General features: G+C 40.8%; 1 protein-coding gene across 6 annotated transcripts in view; it reads right to left on the bottom strand.

Annotated features, from left to right (window-relative positions):
* The window catches only part of SMARCA2 (SWI/SNF related, matrix associated, actin dependent regulator of chromatin, subfamily a, member 2), a 173516-nt gene that overhangs the window by 124320 nt on the left and 32691 nt on the right, over nucleotides 1–16505 (bottom strand). For all 6 annotated transcript variants that reach the window (XM_067744250.1, XM_067744253.1, XM_067744254.1 and 3 more), the window contains 4 exons: nucleotides 11037–11163; nucleotides 8672–8845; nucleotides 7387–7560; nucleotides 4443–4613 (listed from right to left, as the gene is read on the bottom strand). In XM_067744250.1, the coding sequence (XP_067600351.1) occupies nucleotides 4443–4613; nucleotides 7387–7560; nucleotides 8672–8845; nucleotides 11037–11163 (646 nt within the window). The remainder of the gene's footprint in view (nucleotides 1–4442; nucleotides 4614–7386; nucleotides 7561–8671; nucleotides 8846–11036; nucleotides 11164–16505) is intronic.

Below are 16505 nucleotides of genomic sequence, written 5' to 3'. Positions count from 1 at the left end.
CAACATTTTGACTCAAGTAACTGGTCAATCCAGTTAAGCTGGACTTTGATCCAAATTTCTGGTTTCACCCATTTTGACACTGAACTTATCAAATAAATCTAACCATCATGGCATCGTGTTCACCTACCTTTACAATAGTCACTACACTCAAATGCCCAGAATTGCCTTAGAACCTTTCTTTCACCTACAAAAATCTCCTTGTGGAGGCAAACTGCAATAAGCTAATTATCTTTGGGGAAAGGAGGTAAAAGAATTGAGAAGGACTGGAGAGTCACTCAAATTTAAAATAAATGCCTCAATAGCATTACTACTTGGCATTTGATGCTCTTTTCACTGAAAATTATACCGAGGGGCTTTTCTCTAATTGTTGGCTATCTTCCTGTCACTATATTGATCAATACACTATGCCAGAAATGTCCCCCCTCCAATACATCACAGATTCACGTATAACAGTGTTTGATGAGAGAGAAGGAGAACAGAATAAGTTTCAGAAAGAAAGACCATGGTGAAAAAGTCATTTGACACAGCACTCCCCCATGGACTCTCTACGTTCTCATTAGTATCATAGGTTTCCAAGAAATGTCACAATAAATACCAAGGGTGTCGTTCTGTTGGTATACACCCCAGTGAAAGATCTGGGGGAAGGGGATTAAATACTTTATACTTTACTTTTGGCCTGAAGTCAATAGCTGGGGAAGCTGAACCTCTTAAATGACCAGACTTTTCAGCAGTAGGTGTGTGGGTTAGGGGGCTGGCATGGGCTCCCAACCACAGCTTAAGGAAAGACATACCCTAAATCTCTGTAAGAAATACCTTATTGTTTGGATATTATAGGCCAAATAATTAGAAAATTCTCTTTCTAGGATCTGGGGAGGAAGAGGGAAGCAGAGTCTGCCAAAAATAAGAAATCCTCATTTCCCACTGCAGGCCTCCACAGTCAAGGAGCCTGTCGTTGTCCTAAAAGACATTCTACCTGATAATATCTAATTGATCCTCACCTAGAAAAAAATGGTGGCCACTTATTTTCTCAACACCACAGAGAACATACAGTAAGGGGAAAAAGAAGATTTTATTTTCAGAAAAACCTATAACCACATTTCAACAATCATGATCCTACATCTATACCACAGAACTGATTGATAAAACAACTAATATTTACTGAGTGCTTACTATGTCCCAGGGAGCGTTCGAAGTGCTTTAGATAAACTTTCCTATGTGAGCCTCACAACAAAAATCTAGGCTATAGGTCCTGTTCCTGTCACCTTCTTACAGATCAAGAGACTGAAGCACTGGGTAATAGATCTCTTAATGAAATATCCTACAAGGGAATAACAGAAAATTAGTGTTCCATGTTTTCTTATGCAGTTATGAATTTAAGAGATTGCGTACAAACGTGCTTTAGACAGTAGTCCAATTTCGTAAGTTAGCACGTTCGATCCTATTTGTATACGACGCCATTTCAACCTGGAGTCCCCCAGCAGATATAAGAGAACTCGCAGGGCAGAGGATGGAGACCTCCAGGTCATGCTAAGTACCCATAACAGTGTATTCACCTTGTCACACTGCAGAGACTGCTGTCACCTAATCAGATATTTCAATACTTGAAAAATGATTCCTCCTCTAACACCTAAGTAGATACATAGAGCTTATTTCTTTTTCTTCCACTTCAAGGGCGTTAATGGAAGGCCAGGTTGAGATCGAGAAGTTTCAGAATGACTTATAAAGGTATACTTCATAGAAGCGGCTCTAATGGTGAGAAGAGCAAAACTAAGCAAGGTCCTGAGAGGTTAAAGGAAACCCACTCTATTATTCACTAACACCAAGTAAACCTGATCAACTCCCCAAGAAAGAAAAAGGCCTTCTCTGTTACACCAGGGCAATTCCTTAAAAAAATGATACACTAGTTTAACACTGAGTAAAAAAGTAGCCCTTTTTCAATTAAACTGCAAGGTCCACCATACTCATCTTTGACGGCACAGTTCTTGAAGTTACCTGTATCTTGTCCTACAAGTGTTGCCACCAGTTCAATGCTATGAGTTCACTGAGTAAAGAAGCTTTCTCAAAACAAAGATTTAGGGATGCCTTACTTAATTAGAAAAAAAAAGCAAAACAAAACCTGCAGATAGATACAGCATGATATTCACTTCTACGGGAAATGCTGAAAGGGACAGCACAGAGTTTTTAAGTGTCCACATGCAGGTTCCCTCCCTGACACAGAGAAGCTGGAACAAACAACTCTCAATCATTCACTCTAATGGAGGGAAGAAGAACTCCAGGTATTCCAGAGTGTCAAATAATCAGCTTTTGAAAGCATCCATTTTCTTTGCACTTGAATTAAGGTACATCTAAAATTGGGTAACTCACTCTGAACTAAGTCTTAAAACCCCATGAGACAGTTTTCAGGAAGGTCTAGGAAGGAGCCCAGTTTCTTTTTGTCCTTTCTTTATCCAAGGTCTCCCAGCAAGATGGCCCAGGAAGGAAACACGGCCTGATCTCCTTGGTCCTGCTGAGGGCAGGGGGAGCTCAGATGCGAGGCATCCTGAGAGCATGTCAGGGAAGAGGGAGAGGGCTGCTAATAAACTAATAATTCTGCACATTCCATCATGTGAGCTCATCAGCGGAAGATGCCCAGAGACAGCCACCAGGCAGACTGGAGTCGCTTGGGTACCTATTATTCGTTTGCCAGGAAACCAGGTCCCAGTTTTACTCCCCGCCTTCCTTCACAGCATTCATTACAGTTTATAATTATATACTTGGGTGCATAGTTGATTAACGTCTGTCTCTCTCTAATTAATTAAGAGGGCAAGAGTGCTTTTCCTCACCACTTGCACTCTCTCTCCCTCAGCATCTAGCATCCTGCCTAGATTATAGTAAGTGTTCAGTTAATATTTTCTGAGCAAATACATGAAACAGAAAGAATAAGTGCTATTAGCAAACCTGAAAGCAAGAGTTTGGAGGTAGAGAGTCAACCTACAGATGATGCGGTGCTGGCAGCATCAGGAAAAATACTGACAGGTTCCTGCTCTGTACAGATTAACATAAAAACAAAGGCATAATCATTACAACACAATTATGTATCTTTCTTTGCCTATGATGATATAACAATCTAATACTATTGCAGCAGTCCATTAATTAAAAGCCAGAAGCTCATATCTGAGCTTTTAATCACAAAGAAACACAGACTACGAATGGTAGTACTAAAAACACTAACAGTGACCTTTTTGTGACAGTCTCTGCAAAATATGCCTCAGGATCAGGAAAAACTAAAATGGCCATTTCATGGGGTCCACCTATGGAATATGACAGAATTGTTATCTGCTTGCCACGTGCCAACGTTAAGTCAGAAATTGGGAGCTGGAATTTTGCAAAGTCTATAATGCGACCTTGACAAGAAAATGAGGTATTCCTCACCAAAGAAATGTCGAAATGCAAGCCCTGACTCATCCCTTGTTCACCTTCACAATAAGGGAAGCTATCTTATACTAAAGAAATCAGGTGCAGAAGGCGCCTTTTCAATCACTTATTCCTCCTCCTTAATTATGAAACAGGTATGAGAATTCAGGAGCCATGAAATTAATTATTTTTTTGAAAAACATTTTGTGCAATTATTCAGTGCAGAGAAGAAATGATTAAACGCTACCAATCCTCAATCTTCACAATTCTAACGGAGACTTTCTGTTGATGTTTATACCTGGGCCAATCAGAACTGACCGTGAAAACAAAATATACACCAAGAACTATATTAGCAGACTACTTAAGCTTCAAAGAGGCTCTATATTTACAGGTTACCCTTGAATTGAGATATAGTATCTGCAGAGTAGAGGTTCTAAATCTTACCCCTTCGTTTCTCATGATAAATTGGATTATTTTACATAAGACTATTCACTGTTTTCTGTAATGACCTAAAACCCTGACTTGCACATTTACCTTAGTGTAAAACCGGGGCAGCTGAACTGAGCGCACAATCTTGGCATCGCTGTCTGTCCAAAGAAACAGGCTGAAGTATGTTCTAAAAGTATCCCAAAGCTATCTTTTCCATCTTCCTCTGGCTCCTTTCAATCTGAACACAGCATTTTCGTCTTCATTTTCACTCCAGTTTCTTAACTCAGCAGTCCCCTGCCTCGCTGGCATTGCACTTGAGCAAACATTTCTTTGTGCCCATGGTTTTCCTTTTCTACCGACCGTGTGTACTTAGTTTCTGAATGCTGGGTGAAACAGCGGAAATACGAGCCAAATATACATCCTGTCCATCATGCCGCCATCTCCAAAATGTTGCCTAGTACACCTAGTACATCAACCCATTTATATCAGCAATGTTTGCGATATAATCATCTAAGTCTCCCACTAGTGTAGTAGGAAGTACTCATTAAAGGGCAAGACATGCCTAAAACTGGTCGGCGACCACACGTCCCCGGTTCAGCCACAGCCACTCAGGTGCTCACCTTCCTCTTCTTCCTCCTCTTCTTCTTCTCTTTGGCCGCCTGGGCTTGCTTGTGCTCCCAAACCAGATTAGTCAGGTTGGCCACATACTCATCCGTCTGCTGCAAAAGGTACGCTAAACGCCTATCTTTCTTTTGATCGATCAGTTTTCTATAGCCCTCTTCATCTTCAGCCTATTAAGGAAAGAAGAGCGTGATCAGAACATAATAAAAGTTTGTAGACGACACCTTTTTCCACTCATCCCTCCCCTTGATGGTCTGAACTTCGGTGGTCCGCGCAGCACACCGAATGATTCCGGCCACCCGAGTTCTTGCACCCTGTCTGGGAATAGGGAACACACGGAGGTACGATGCCTATGCCCCAGGACACCAGAGTTCACGGCAAGGTCAACACACATAACTATCTGTGTGGTGTGATCAAGCACTCTGAGCCAACTTTTCATTCTTTTGTGTTCCTTTAACTGCGCAAAAAGTGTTAAAATTTCAGGATTCACCATCTGAAACTTATTCTTAACTTTATATTTTGGAAAGTCAAATATAATCAAAAGTAGAGAAGGTAGTATAATCTCTCATATAACCAACACCAAGCAACAAAAATTAACTCCCCATGACTTCCGTTTGTTTCGCTGCAGCCCTTCCCCCACCTCCTCCCTGCAATCCAAAACTGGATTGTCCTGAAGCAAATTCCAGACATAGTAGCTTTTCATTCATAAATATTTCAATAAGTACTTCCAGAGGCAAGGAACTGAATAGGTTTTGAACAAATAACTTCTTATACTTAAAAGCATTACAAGAACTTCCCTGGTGGCGCAGTGGTTAAAATCCACCTGCCACCGCAGGGGACATGGGTTCAAGCCCTGGTCTGGGAAGATCCCACATACCGCGGAGCAACTAAGCCCGTGTGCCTCAACTACTGAAGCCCGCTTGCCTAGAGCCCGTGCTCCGCAACAAGAGAAGCCACCGCAATGAGAAGCCCGGGCACCACAACCAAGAGTAGCCCCCGCTCGCCACAACTAGAGAAAGCCCGCGCTCAGCCACGAAGACCCAATGCAGCCAAAACTAAATAAGTAAATGAATGTATAAAAAATGTGGTTGACTGGGAGGGATTTTGGTCAGCACTGCATAATGGGCCCAGATGACTGGAGACGATTCATTAGCACCTGAAGCCTGACAGTGCTGAGCCATAAAACAGACACAGTACTTCCCACTTCTACCTCCTGTTAAGCAATATTATGAGGTTAAATGGAATAAAAACTGATGCACTCTGGGTCATTTCCAGAGAAATCTTTTTATACATCCCAATAAAAGGACATCTCAAAAATATCTTCCTCATGTGATGCAGGATAAAAGGAACACACTGCAAAATCTTTTAAGAGGCAGCTCTTTACAGAGAAGCTTAGGTTTTTCAGTCCAGGGCTGTCCCTCCAGCATCTGCCCGAGTAACAGCAGCTTCATCACTCCGTCTGGCTGCTGTCTGCCCCACGGATGAGCATGAACCTCAAATGCTATTATAACTGTAATTGCTTTTGGTTATGGTTGATCTCACTTGAAGAAAGAATGATAAAAAAAAACTTCAGTGTCTCTGTTATCTGTATATTCCATCATTTAATTGCGAAAATTAATGATTTGCAAATGCCTAATCATTAGTGTCAAGCCAATCTGTTACTGAAGTTCTAATATAGTTTCACTTCAGTTGAATCAGACAAATTTGACTGTTCCCTGCTCAAATACTATAAAATGGTCTCCCCAGCTAGTTAGCCGTCTCCTGGTCCCCTCCCTCCCCAAAAAAGAGAGGGAGGTAGAAGGTAAGATTTAGTAGACCTCGGACACAGAGCCTTTTAAAATATGGTGTTCACTCTCCGAAATCCAAAAAAATTAATGACAAAAAAAACGCAAACCGTAATACCAGCCAGGAAGACTATGTCATTTGGAATTTTCCAGGGACATAATTATGGGTTGAGGCTAATGATTTTATCTTCATCCAGTACCCAGGCATTACATCCCAGATAGAATTTGCACGTCTCCTATCAATATACATTACACACACTTTTCTAAAATCCACGGTGTGCTCTGAGGTCCGATTCCAAAAATAAATGGCCAATAAACTCAAATACGCAGGCCAGTGATATAAACCAATTCCTTCTGTGTTTATATATCCATTAAAAAGTAACGGTGGAAAAGAAATGACCCATGAATAGCCTTTGACAATAACATGGCTATGATCAAAAAAGGAGCATTTCAAAATTAACTTAAAAATCACTTTTTAAACTGTTAGAGAAAAATTTCTGCCAGAATTTTGAAGCACCAGTGGCTTCAAAAAAAGAGAACTTCTTAGATTCCAAGACACAGCTTCATGAGATATTCATTCAAAACAACTTGTGTCATTAGTCTCAAAGAGGCAACACTTTAAAAAGAACTGCCGTTTCCATCCTTCCAGGTCTGGTGATCAAAACTGCAAAATATAGTACCTGCCTTTATGTAAAAAGCTATCATCTGGGGCTTTCCTGGTGGCGCAGTGGTTGAGAGTCCGCCTGCCGATGCAGGGGACACGGGTTCGTGCCCCGGTCCAGGAAGATCTCACGTGCCGCGGAGCGGCTGGGCCCGTGAGCCATGGCTGCTGATCCTGCGCGTCCACAACGGGAGAGGCCACAACAGTGAGAGGCCCGCGTAGCGCAAAAAAAAAAAAAAGAGCTATCATCTGAATAACAGTGCCACCCTAGGACATGGAAACCCTATACTCATCAGTGGTAGCCCTAGATTTGTGGCACTGCACTGTCTAGGAAAGGGAAGATATTTTTACTCCATCCCGGTGAAGTTCAAAGGAATGGATTAGTATATTTGATAAGCAGCTTTTACTCTCTCCTTCTACTACAGCATGTTTAACATTCTCAGTGCAGATGGCTGTGAGGGGAGCATTTTCCTGGGTTCCTGTAGGTAGGCCCCTTACCATCAACCTCCGCATTCTCTCCTTTTCGATCCGCTCGGTCTCCTTCTTCTGCTCCCTTTCAGTGTTGGCGTGCCAAGTGGCCACTGCTTTGGAAAGCTTCTGGATCTTCCCAGCCACAGACCGATGGTACTCCTTAAAATCTTTTGCATGCTGCAAAATACTGTTCAGGTATTCCTAAGGGATCCAAAGCGGGGAGAAGAGAAGGCTTAAAATTCAGTTCCCAATGTCGTTTGAGGTTTCATCATAGTACAGGGAAACTCTGTGTATGGAACACCCATGGGGGACTAGAACCTATTTTGGGACAGGTGCCCTGGTGTGTCTCCATAGCTGAGGTGTGGGCTATGTAGTGGTGGGAAAGATGACGTCTCAAAGTTCGTTTTGGGGCCAGCCGGTGGAAGAGAAGCCTCCCCGGCCTTGAGGGTGTGGCCACGTGAAAATGGAAAGATCAAAGGTTGAGAGAGACCTGCAAAACAGTGATGATAAAATTTAAAGCAAATCACTCCCAGATAAACCTCAGGGAGACGGGTGTTTCCAGTGAGAAGCGTGTTACAGAAGTGTTTCTTCTGCTCTCACTTAAATACCTTAGAATTGTCCCTCAGAAGAAGTTTTATAGGAAGCTAAAATTGCCATACATCTTTTGTATCCACTTTTTAAATAAAGAAGGGGAAACTTAAAACCTTATTGACACTTAAGTCCAACACTTTTCAAAACAAAACTTAATCAAGGCACTAAATTAAGCACAGAAAAACAAGTAAAATTCACAGGATTACGACACGAGATCAGATCCTACATCAAAATATTTCCAAATCCCTAGAAAGGAATGTTTTAAAATATCTGCCCCTGTGAAACCTTCAACTGGGCCCTTGAAAAGCCCCGGATACTATATTTATATCTGTGATAAAAATAACGGTTTGCCCTCTTCTTTCCAAGTTCCCTCTTCCCCAGGACTTTGCTCTAGGAAACACGCCTGTGCCTACCCAGTCAGCAGCATCCCATGGGGTTATGAATTTGACACGTGACTGGAATTCAGAAAGCAGGGTCCCCCCCACCCCCTTATCCTGTACTGACCGTTTGCATGTCCTTGCGGAGGTCACCTACCACTCTGGCTGGGCCTAGGTTTCCTCATCTATGACATGGTGTGGTTGGACTACGTAAGCTCCCAGGATCCTTTCTGTGACGTCCCCACTGCCCGCAGTTGTCCATTTTTCAGTGGTTCTGACTCCACCCAGTTTCTTGGTTAGCATCTCTGCCAACGGCGGGGCACCCAGAGCCCAGGCCCAAGTACCTGGTGCTTCTGCCGACGCTTCCTCTCCTGCTCGATCTTCTGCTGCTTCTCCAGCTTCTCCGTCATGCGGGCTTCCCTCAGGGTCTGGCGCTTGCTCCGTTTGTATGCTTTGGAGTTGAGGGCCGTCTCCAGGGTCGTGTCCCGTCGCATGCAGGCCACTACCTCCTGTCTCAACTGTCAAGAGGGGAGCAGTTAGAACACCTCCCCAGACAGAGGCCAGACCCCCGTCGTCCCCTGCCCTCCATTTAGTGGAGCCGAATGGTGACTCCCTGAGTTTCTCCATCACAGTTGGCCTTTTAGGAAACAAAGGGACTACATCATGCTGAATGTATATGGTATTTTCAAAGATGCTCTAAGTTTTCTTTCCAAAAAATTCAGAGAGGGAGCAAGTACGGCACTGTTAACAGTAAAGAAAATAAATCAGTAAGTAAGTAGAGGATGTCTTGGCTTTTAAATAAATTGATTCACTCTATTTAATTATCCTAATGATATTAATTAGTTAATAAGCTTTTTACATTTTTTTACTTCATTGTAAGTGTCATGCTAACTTTCTCTTTGTGCTTAAAGATTAACGTGAACAACGCTGGGCAAAAAAGAATAGAAGAGTTACTTCCTGCTCATGTGAAGTAGCTGCAGATATGCAAACAGTGCTAATTCATCATCTCATGTAAAAGACGGGAATTACTAGTTTGGGCTTCCTCCCGGTCCTAACAATGATATTCTTTGCAAGATACTTAATTTTTTTTTTTTTACTGTATTATGGACTTCTTTTAGATCAGAAATATAGTATTTCATTCATATTGTATGTTACGTGGTGGTAAAAGGTGGGGGGTGGAAACATGCACTGAAATAGCAATTCGACTGAATCTGAAATCAGCATCCATTACAGCTCATTTCATTGGAAAACTTCACAGATAACAGATTTTTCAATAATATGAAGCAAAAACCAGAAACCAATCAGAATCCAGCACAGTGAAGCTAATTTGAATCTAATCTTATTCCTGAAAATACTCATTTAACAAAATTTTATTAAACAGCTTATCAAGGCATTTTATGAAGTTACCTGTAAAAAAGAAGCAAATGGAATGCAGAAAGTTTTTTCTTTTTTTTCTTTTCTTTTTTTGTTTTTAGGTTAAGCTCTAATCTACTCTCACAAACCTATGGTCAAGTAGCCGCCAGCCACCATGATGCCCCTCTTGCGATACTATAACCAACAAGGCAAAACGTATTTCCAAGTTCATATGACAATAGCAAGAGGGATGGCCTTGTGATTTTGCTCACATCCTCCAACAGACCAAGGCATGTAATTCAGTACTTCCAAACTACCTTCAGTCATTCATTATTCATTTTGCATGCCCCGAGACCTTCACCAAACAAGCCCGTCTGACGGGCGAGGAAGCATTCCTTTTCCCCTTTGGCTAAATGCCGTTGTGTGATGACCAGGGGACCTGAAGCTTTGGGGTGAGAAGGCAAAATTCGCCAAAGTGAAAATCAGCTCTACTTCATTCCACTAGTCTCCTACTGATTTAGCAATTATAAAATAGAGCACTATGCTAGCCTTTCATTTTTTTTGGTATGTGGGCCTCTCACTGCTGTGGCCTCTCCCGTTGCGGAGCACAGGCTCTGGACGCACAGGCTCAGCGGCCATGGCTCACAGGTCCAGCCGCTCCGGGGCATGTGGGATCTTCCTGGACCGGGGCACGAACCCGCGCCCCCTGCATCGGCAGGCGGACTCTCAACCACTGCGCCACCAGGGAAGTCCCTATGCTAGCCTTTCTTAATCAGTGACTACTAAGAACACAGCAAGAACAATAGATACAAATTCACTGATAAGTCAAATATGGGGGTCTGATGTGATGAAATGCTCCAAAAGTAGGTGTTGATGAATAATCAACAGTTACAAACCAGTTTTATGTATTTCTATAAACAATGAGCTATTTAGTTGAGTGGCTTTCGTATTTGTTAAAATGATTTTCATAGTCACGGCTAGGATTTTACATTTCTCTTTACAAAGAAGCTCTGATCTATCACCTTCCTGTTTTTCTTTGAAACCATAAAGGCAAACATAAGCTATCCCATCTGTTCTCAAGGTTTCATCTACAATAACAAAATGCCGTAACTCTGACTTTGGAAACCATAATATGGAAGAAAAAAATGTCTCTGATGTACAGAAGAGAAAAACAGAATAATAAGCAGTTAGTCTTCATTACTTTTAGTTCTGTGCTGCTGGTCCAAAAGATACAGTCTTTTACTAAGTTTATATCTTTATACCAATATTGAACGACTTAAGGAAACACACAGATCACACTCTGGAACAATTATATTTATTTCCTGCACCTCAGATGTGCTGGGGAAAAGGTATTACCTGACGCTGGAAATTGAGTAACCGAAGTGCTTTCAGTTCCACGGTTGCTTTGGTTCGTAAATCTGGTGGCAAAGAGCCAGGGAGATTTTCCAGTTCCTGTATCCTATGGGCTATGCGAGCCTGAAGTCTAACGGAGATAATAAAATGGGGGAGGGGGAAGGTGGAAATATACATTACAGTCTGGTCTTAAATGATAGACAACAACCTTAGGTTTAAGTTCACCTTCCAGATACTGACGGCCGATTTCTGATACCCAACTAGATTATCTGATGTTAAACAGAGAAAAGCTACCTTTGCATTAATGCAGACAGGTGCTATATTACTTAACACTTTGGCCTTCTTCACAACCTCTCTCTAACAGCCAGGAAGAAAGGCTCAGAATACATCTAGGAGGAAAGTCAAGCCCCATGGCTCCCTCCAAAGAGAGAGAGAAAATGAGACAGGAAAATATGACTTGCTCCCGAACGCCTGGCCAGCCAGAGTGCAGAGCTGAGACGACAGAGTTCTCTTTCTAACTTCTAGTTCTGTCCTAAGGCAACGGGGCCATTTGCCCTCCTTGCCAAGGTGCTGACAATGACAGCTAGTAAAGCTGAGTGAACAAGAGCAGTGTTAGGTGCTGAGGTCACAGAAACCAGCCAACCCAAAACATTCAGAGAGGGGGAGCGCGCTACCGGCCACAACCATTTCCTCTGCGAGCAGTGCTTGCTTGAGAAAAGAAAAGGCAAATTAGGTATTTTTAAAAATGAGGTTTGGAGCAGCAGTAAATAGTAAACAGTTTTTAAAAACTAAGAGTTTCCAGAAAAGGACTGCCGGGGAGTCTCATTCTGGACATCATCAAAAAATAGAACTATAGGTACTTCCTCACAATACGGGCAGAATAGAAAATAAAAGACTTACTACTTTATTCATTTGGGATACTATTACTGTTAGTCATAGAAACTGGTTTTAGGGTTCACCTGGATCCTATTCTTACAAATAATTACATGCCATCTAAATCTATTTTTAGAATGACCTCCCCCCACATTTGGGGCAAAACTGTCTTGGAATAGATTTCGACAAAGAAAGAACAGTAAAAGGTAGTAAGTTAAACTAAACTAATAGTAACTCCACTAAGTTAGGTGCATATAAAGCACAATTCTGTCTCTCTCTCTCTCTCTCTCTTTCTCTCTCTCTCTCTCTCTCACACACACACACACACACACACACCTCTACAAGGTAAATGCACCATTTTATTGAAGAGAAAACTGAAGTTCAGAGATATTAAGAAACATGTGGACGTCACAGAGCCAGTAAAGGAGAGAGCCGAGGCTGGAACCCTCACTGGCCTGACACAAACACCACTGCAACGATACTGCAGATAATTAAAATATACTTCCTAACTGCAAACTCCCTTGGAACTCAACTATAAAAATTGATAATTAAAGATTCTGTTAAAAATTAATATTATGCTTTTTTCAACATTTATGATGCTGTCTGTTGATATAAAAAAGTAAAACCTTCTGTGACTTAGATGTTGCAAAATATCTTAATAGTTCATATAGCCCAAATATCAAAATGAGGGCGTTTTTAAAAACTTAAGAGTTGTTTGCTTTGGTAGAGAAATAAAATATCATCTTTTTCAAAACTTCAAAAATGATAGTAAGAAGGGTAATGGATCATTTTTCATTGACTTCATTGACAATAATATTCTGATAGATTCCTCTTTTATTTGGTATATACGTGTTATTAATTCTGATTTACTAAATGATTTATCATCATAATGTGTTATTACTAATATTACTGTTATTGTGTGTTATTTCAACTATGCATACTAACACAAACAATAGTACTTTTAAATGGTTTAACCATGCAACAGACTAAAAATGTGTTAGTTCAAGCAACAACAATAAACTTTCATCAATTTATTCTCTTGATCAAATTGTTCAGACTCTCCCAACTTTCTTCCACATTCCTTTTACTATTGATACTCATGGGATTCTCATCACAGTTTAAAATTTTTCTTTGTATGAAACAAACCTTTACTTTCTTTAGCCAATTCAATTTCTTAAATACGCACATAACCAAAAATTCCCAAATAGAGCAACAGGTGACGGATATTAACAACTAGGATATTAAGAGAAAAATCTATTACAGATTCTTCTCAAATACATAATTTAAAGGGGAAAAAACTAAACCAAGATAATTTTACTTGTGTAGCGTTAAGGCCATACTAAAGGAAATTTCGATACTACAGCAGGGTGAGATATGGTTATTCTGCTTCCTTGGTTCTAGATTTATTGCAGACCCTTTTCATTTGACTATCGCAGAATGTTTTCAAACTATCCCTTGGTATTGTGTTTTACTCTGTTTGACAAAGTGGGTCAGGTGCTACATTAGAAGAATGGCTGCTTTTTCCTTAATCATCTAAACGACTATGGAACTAGGCCTAAATAAATAATCTTAGGACAACCGGGCTGACCGTGTAGAGACTAAATCACACTGAACCGGGAGAGGGGGGAGTTGGAGAGCGGAGAGGAGAAGTAGGGAGGTGGGGAGGTGTGGAGTGGGGTAGATGGAGCCTTGGCTGACTTGGGCATGGGAGGGGGTGAGGGGTTAGGAGGGGTGCACTTCTTCCTGAAATGACTGCTTCCCCAAAGGGCCTAGTAATTTGTCAGTGAATTTCAGATTCCCCAGCACAAAAGAATCTTTCTTTTATGAAAGGGAGGCAAGAAGTTAAAAGTGCAAACGTGCAAACTATAGGAGAAGAGGAAGGGTAGATTCCAAAGTAAAATTGTATGCATTCGATTCAGCACACGGTGTGTGTTTGTGTGGGGAGTAGCAAAGGTACAGGAGGGGCTTCTTTTTACGTAGAGAATTTTATCAGCGTGTGTGTGGTGGTTAATAGAAATCTTCGTTTTAAATAATGCGCCTCTCCAGACAATTTCATCTTCCCATCAGTGGGATTCAGCAGGTAGCCCGATAAGGAGATAGATTCAGGATTCTAAACTTCCCGAAACAACAACAGATGTAATACTGCATAACTGCGGGAGACTCATTTAGGGTCCTCATGGGTACAGAAAATTGAAGCAGAATTAGGTCGCTCAGGTTTTTCATACAGATTGAACAGTAAATCAAGAGGGCTTACTGTTCTGACAAGAAAAAGAGTTCCATTAAAGGCGACAGATATTTGTTCAGGTCCAGAGGAGAAGTTTATGATTCCTGTAGGAGAGTGATTTGAACAGAAAATGACACTGGTACATTTTGTTCCTTCCAGGAGCTGAGTGACACCTTTTAAAAAAGAGAGAGAGGGAGACTGACTTTTGGCAACTCTGCTGAGGAAGCGGCTCTTGGTGATTTCTAAGAAGGAATTCTCAGGGTTGTAATGGAGACCAGGGCAGGACAAAAAACACGGTAAGGGACTATGCTGGCTTCCTGAGGCAAGGAGGCTATACTACTGCTTTCATACTAAATTCTGACTTGATACCAAAGAGCGCTCACATAATTCAAAGATGCTCTTCTGATATAAACTCCTTTCAATGTGAAATATATTTCTTTCTCACACAAACATCTGTGTAATTTACATGCTAACATGATAATTCGTGGAGCACTTCTGACCAACCCTCTAATCCTAGATGGAAGAACTGAAGTTAGGCACATTGACAGGGCCGAAAAAGCATGCCAAAACACCAAAAAAAAAAAAAGTCACTGACACTTACTACAGAGAAAAGCAGTACAGTTCCATCATGAGAAAAGGATGGTCTAAAAGAAAGGATCCAATTTAAATGAGAACAAAATGTTTTTAACTGAAGAGCTTGTATAGATCTGAGGCAAAGTGTTCATATGCAGAAACTTATTTATGCTATTACTGAAAAAAGATCAATCTGTCAAAATTCTGATTTTATGAGGAATAAGGAAAAGCGGCCAAGTGACTTAAAAGTAAAAAAAATTAAGATTCTGACAATTTCCTTTCAATTTTCATAGGCAAGGTAAGTGATATTACAACAGTCAAAGAAACGAACATCTGTTAAAGAATTTCTGACAGGTGATTTTTGCTCAAACCAAGTTTATGAAATTATAAAAGAGACTTTTTTAAAGACCTTGCTCAAATCCTCAATCAGGAGACAAAGATAGACTGGACTCTTCCTATCAGTGCTAAAGGGTAGTAAGCCGTTCTCTCAAAGAGGGGCAGAAGGAAAAGAGTTTTTTAGCTGTCTTTTACAAGTGCCTAAGGGACTTAATCTAACCCTTTTTAAGGGATAAATATAACTAATCTCTGCAGCTGGACAATTTATCTTCATAGAGGCAGAAGCCAGCTACTGCTCTATAACTGAAGAAGACAAAAGATGCCCCTACAAAACCCTGCCAGTGTAAACCTTAGCTTCTTCTCAAGATGGCCACGGGAGACTTCAGGCCAAAAGACCCACCAGCTTTGTGAACCCAGGCTTGCCAAATCAACCACTTCAAAAGCCAGGCGGCTTAACAAAAGAGGAGACATTTATCAAGTAATAATACTAATATGAAAAAGAGCCATTCCACCACCTTCTGCAATGATTACAATTTAAAAGATACTGATAGATACTTTTTTTTTTTAATTGACACAGGTGTGGAGGACAAAAGCTTTCCACACACTGGAATAGGCTAAATAGTACTGATTAATACTGAATACTTTGGGAGACCATCCCTTAAGATCATTTTCAAAAAAAGTGCTAAAATGAGCTCATTACAAGAAAGGCCTGCAAATACAATTCTGGTAAAGATGAAAAAAGAAGGTTTAGGAGTCAGTAAGCGTGTACACGCACACACACGCACGCGCGCACACACACACACACACAACATAGGATGAGTAAGGGGGAAAAAAATCTGGATGTATTTCTAGGTATAGTGTCTGTGTTACGAGGGTAGTTCATATGATTTAACAAAGGGACTGGTAGCTCTGTACCTTCAAGGTGGGAAAATAACGTTAGCTCTTAGGAAGTCAGAATTTCAGAGTAACCAAACGATACCCCTCTATCTCATTTACTGTCTTTAAAAAAAAAAAGACTTTTGACTTTTTTATTCAATAGCAACATAAAGAAAGGACTGCATATGAATACAGTTTTTCTGCCCCAAATGAGTACACAGTGCTAATATTTGACTTTTATACCACACTGCGATTATTCACCCAACAGAATCTGCCTATTAACACTGAAATATCAATTGATGATGGGTATCTAGCTCTCTAGGGATACGTGAAAAGCTGAAAACAGAAACATAAAAGCTCTTAATTGAGGATTAGTAATAGCAGTGAAAATAAAGTTATACTCTTCATCCAAAAAGGTACACACATTTAATGGCAAGTTACTGTGATTTCTTTCGAAATAACTCTTAAAGCTGGTAACTTAGTATTTTAATAGAATAACAGATAAGTCACGTGTTTTCCAATAAAGAGTAAGGTAATGTTTTTAAATAAGGGCTCCTAGACATTATTTACTAACATCCCCTATAATTTTT

This window comes from Pseudorca crassidens, chromosome 7 (genome assembly GCF_039906515.1).
Source record: "Pseudorca crassidens isolate mPseCra1 chromosome 7, mPseCra1.hap1, whole genome shotgun sequence".
In the NCBI taxonomy this organism is placed as follows: Eukaryota; Metazoa; Chordata; class Mammalia; order Artiodactyla; family Delphinidae; genus Pseudorca; species Pseudorca crassidens.
This window is presented reverse-complemented; position numbering and strand designations above follow the sequence as displayed.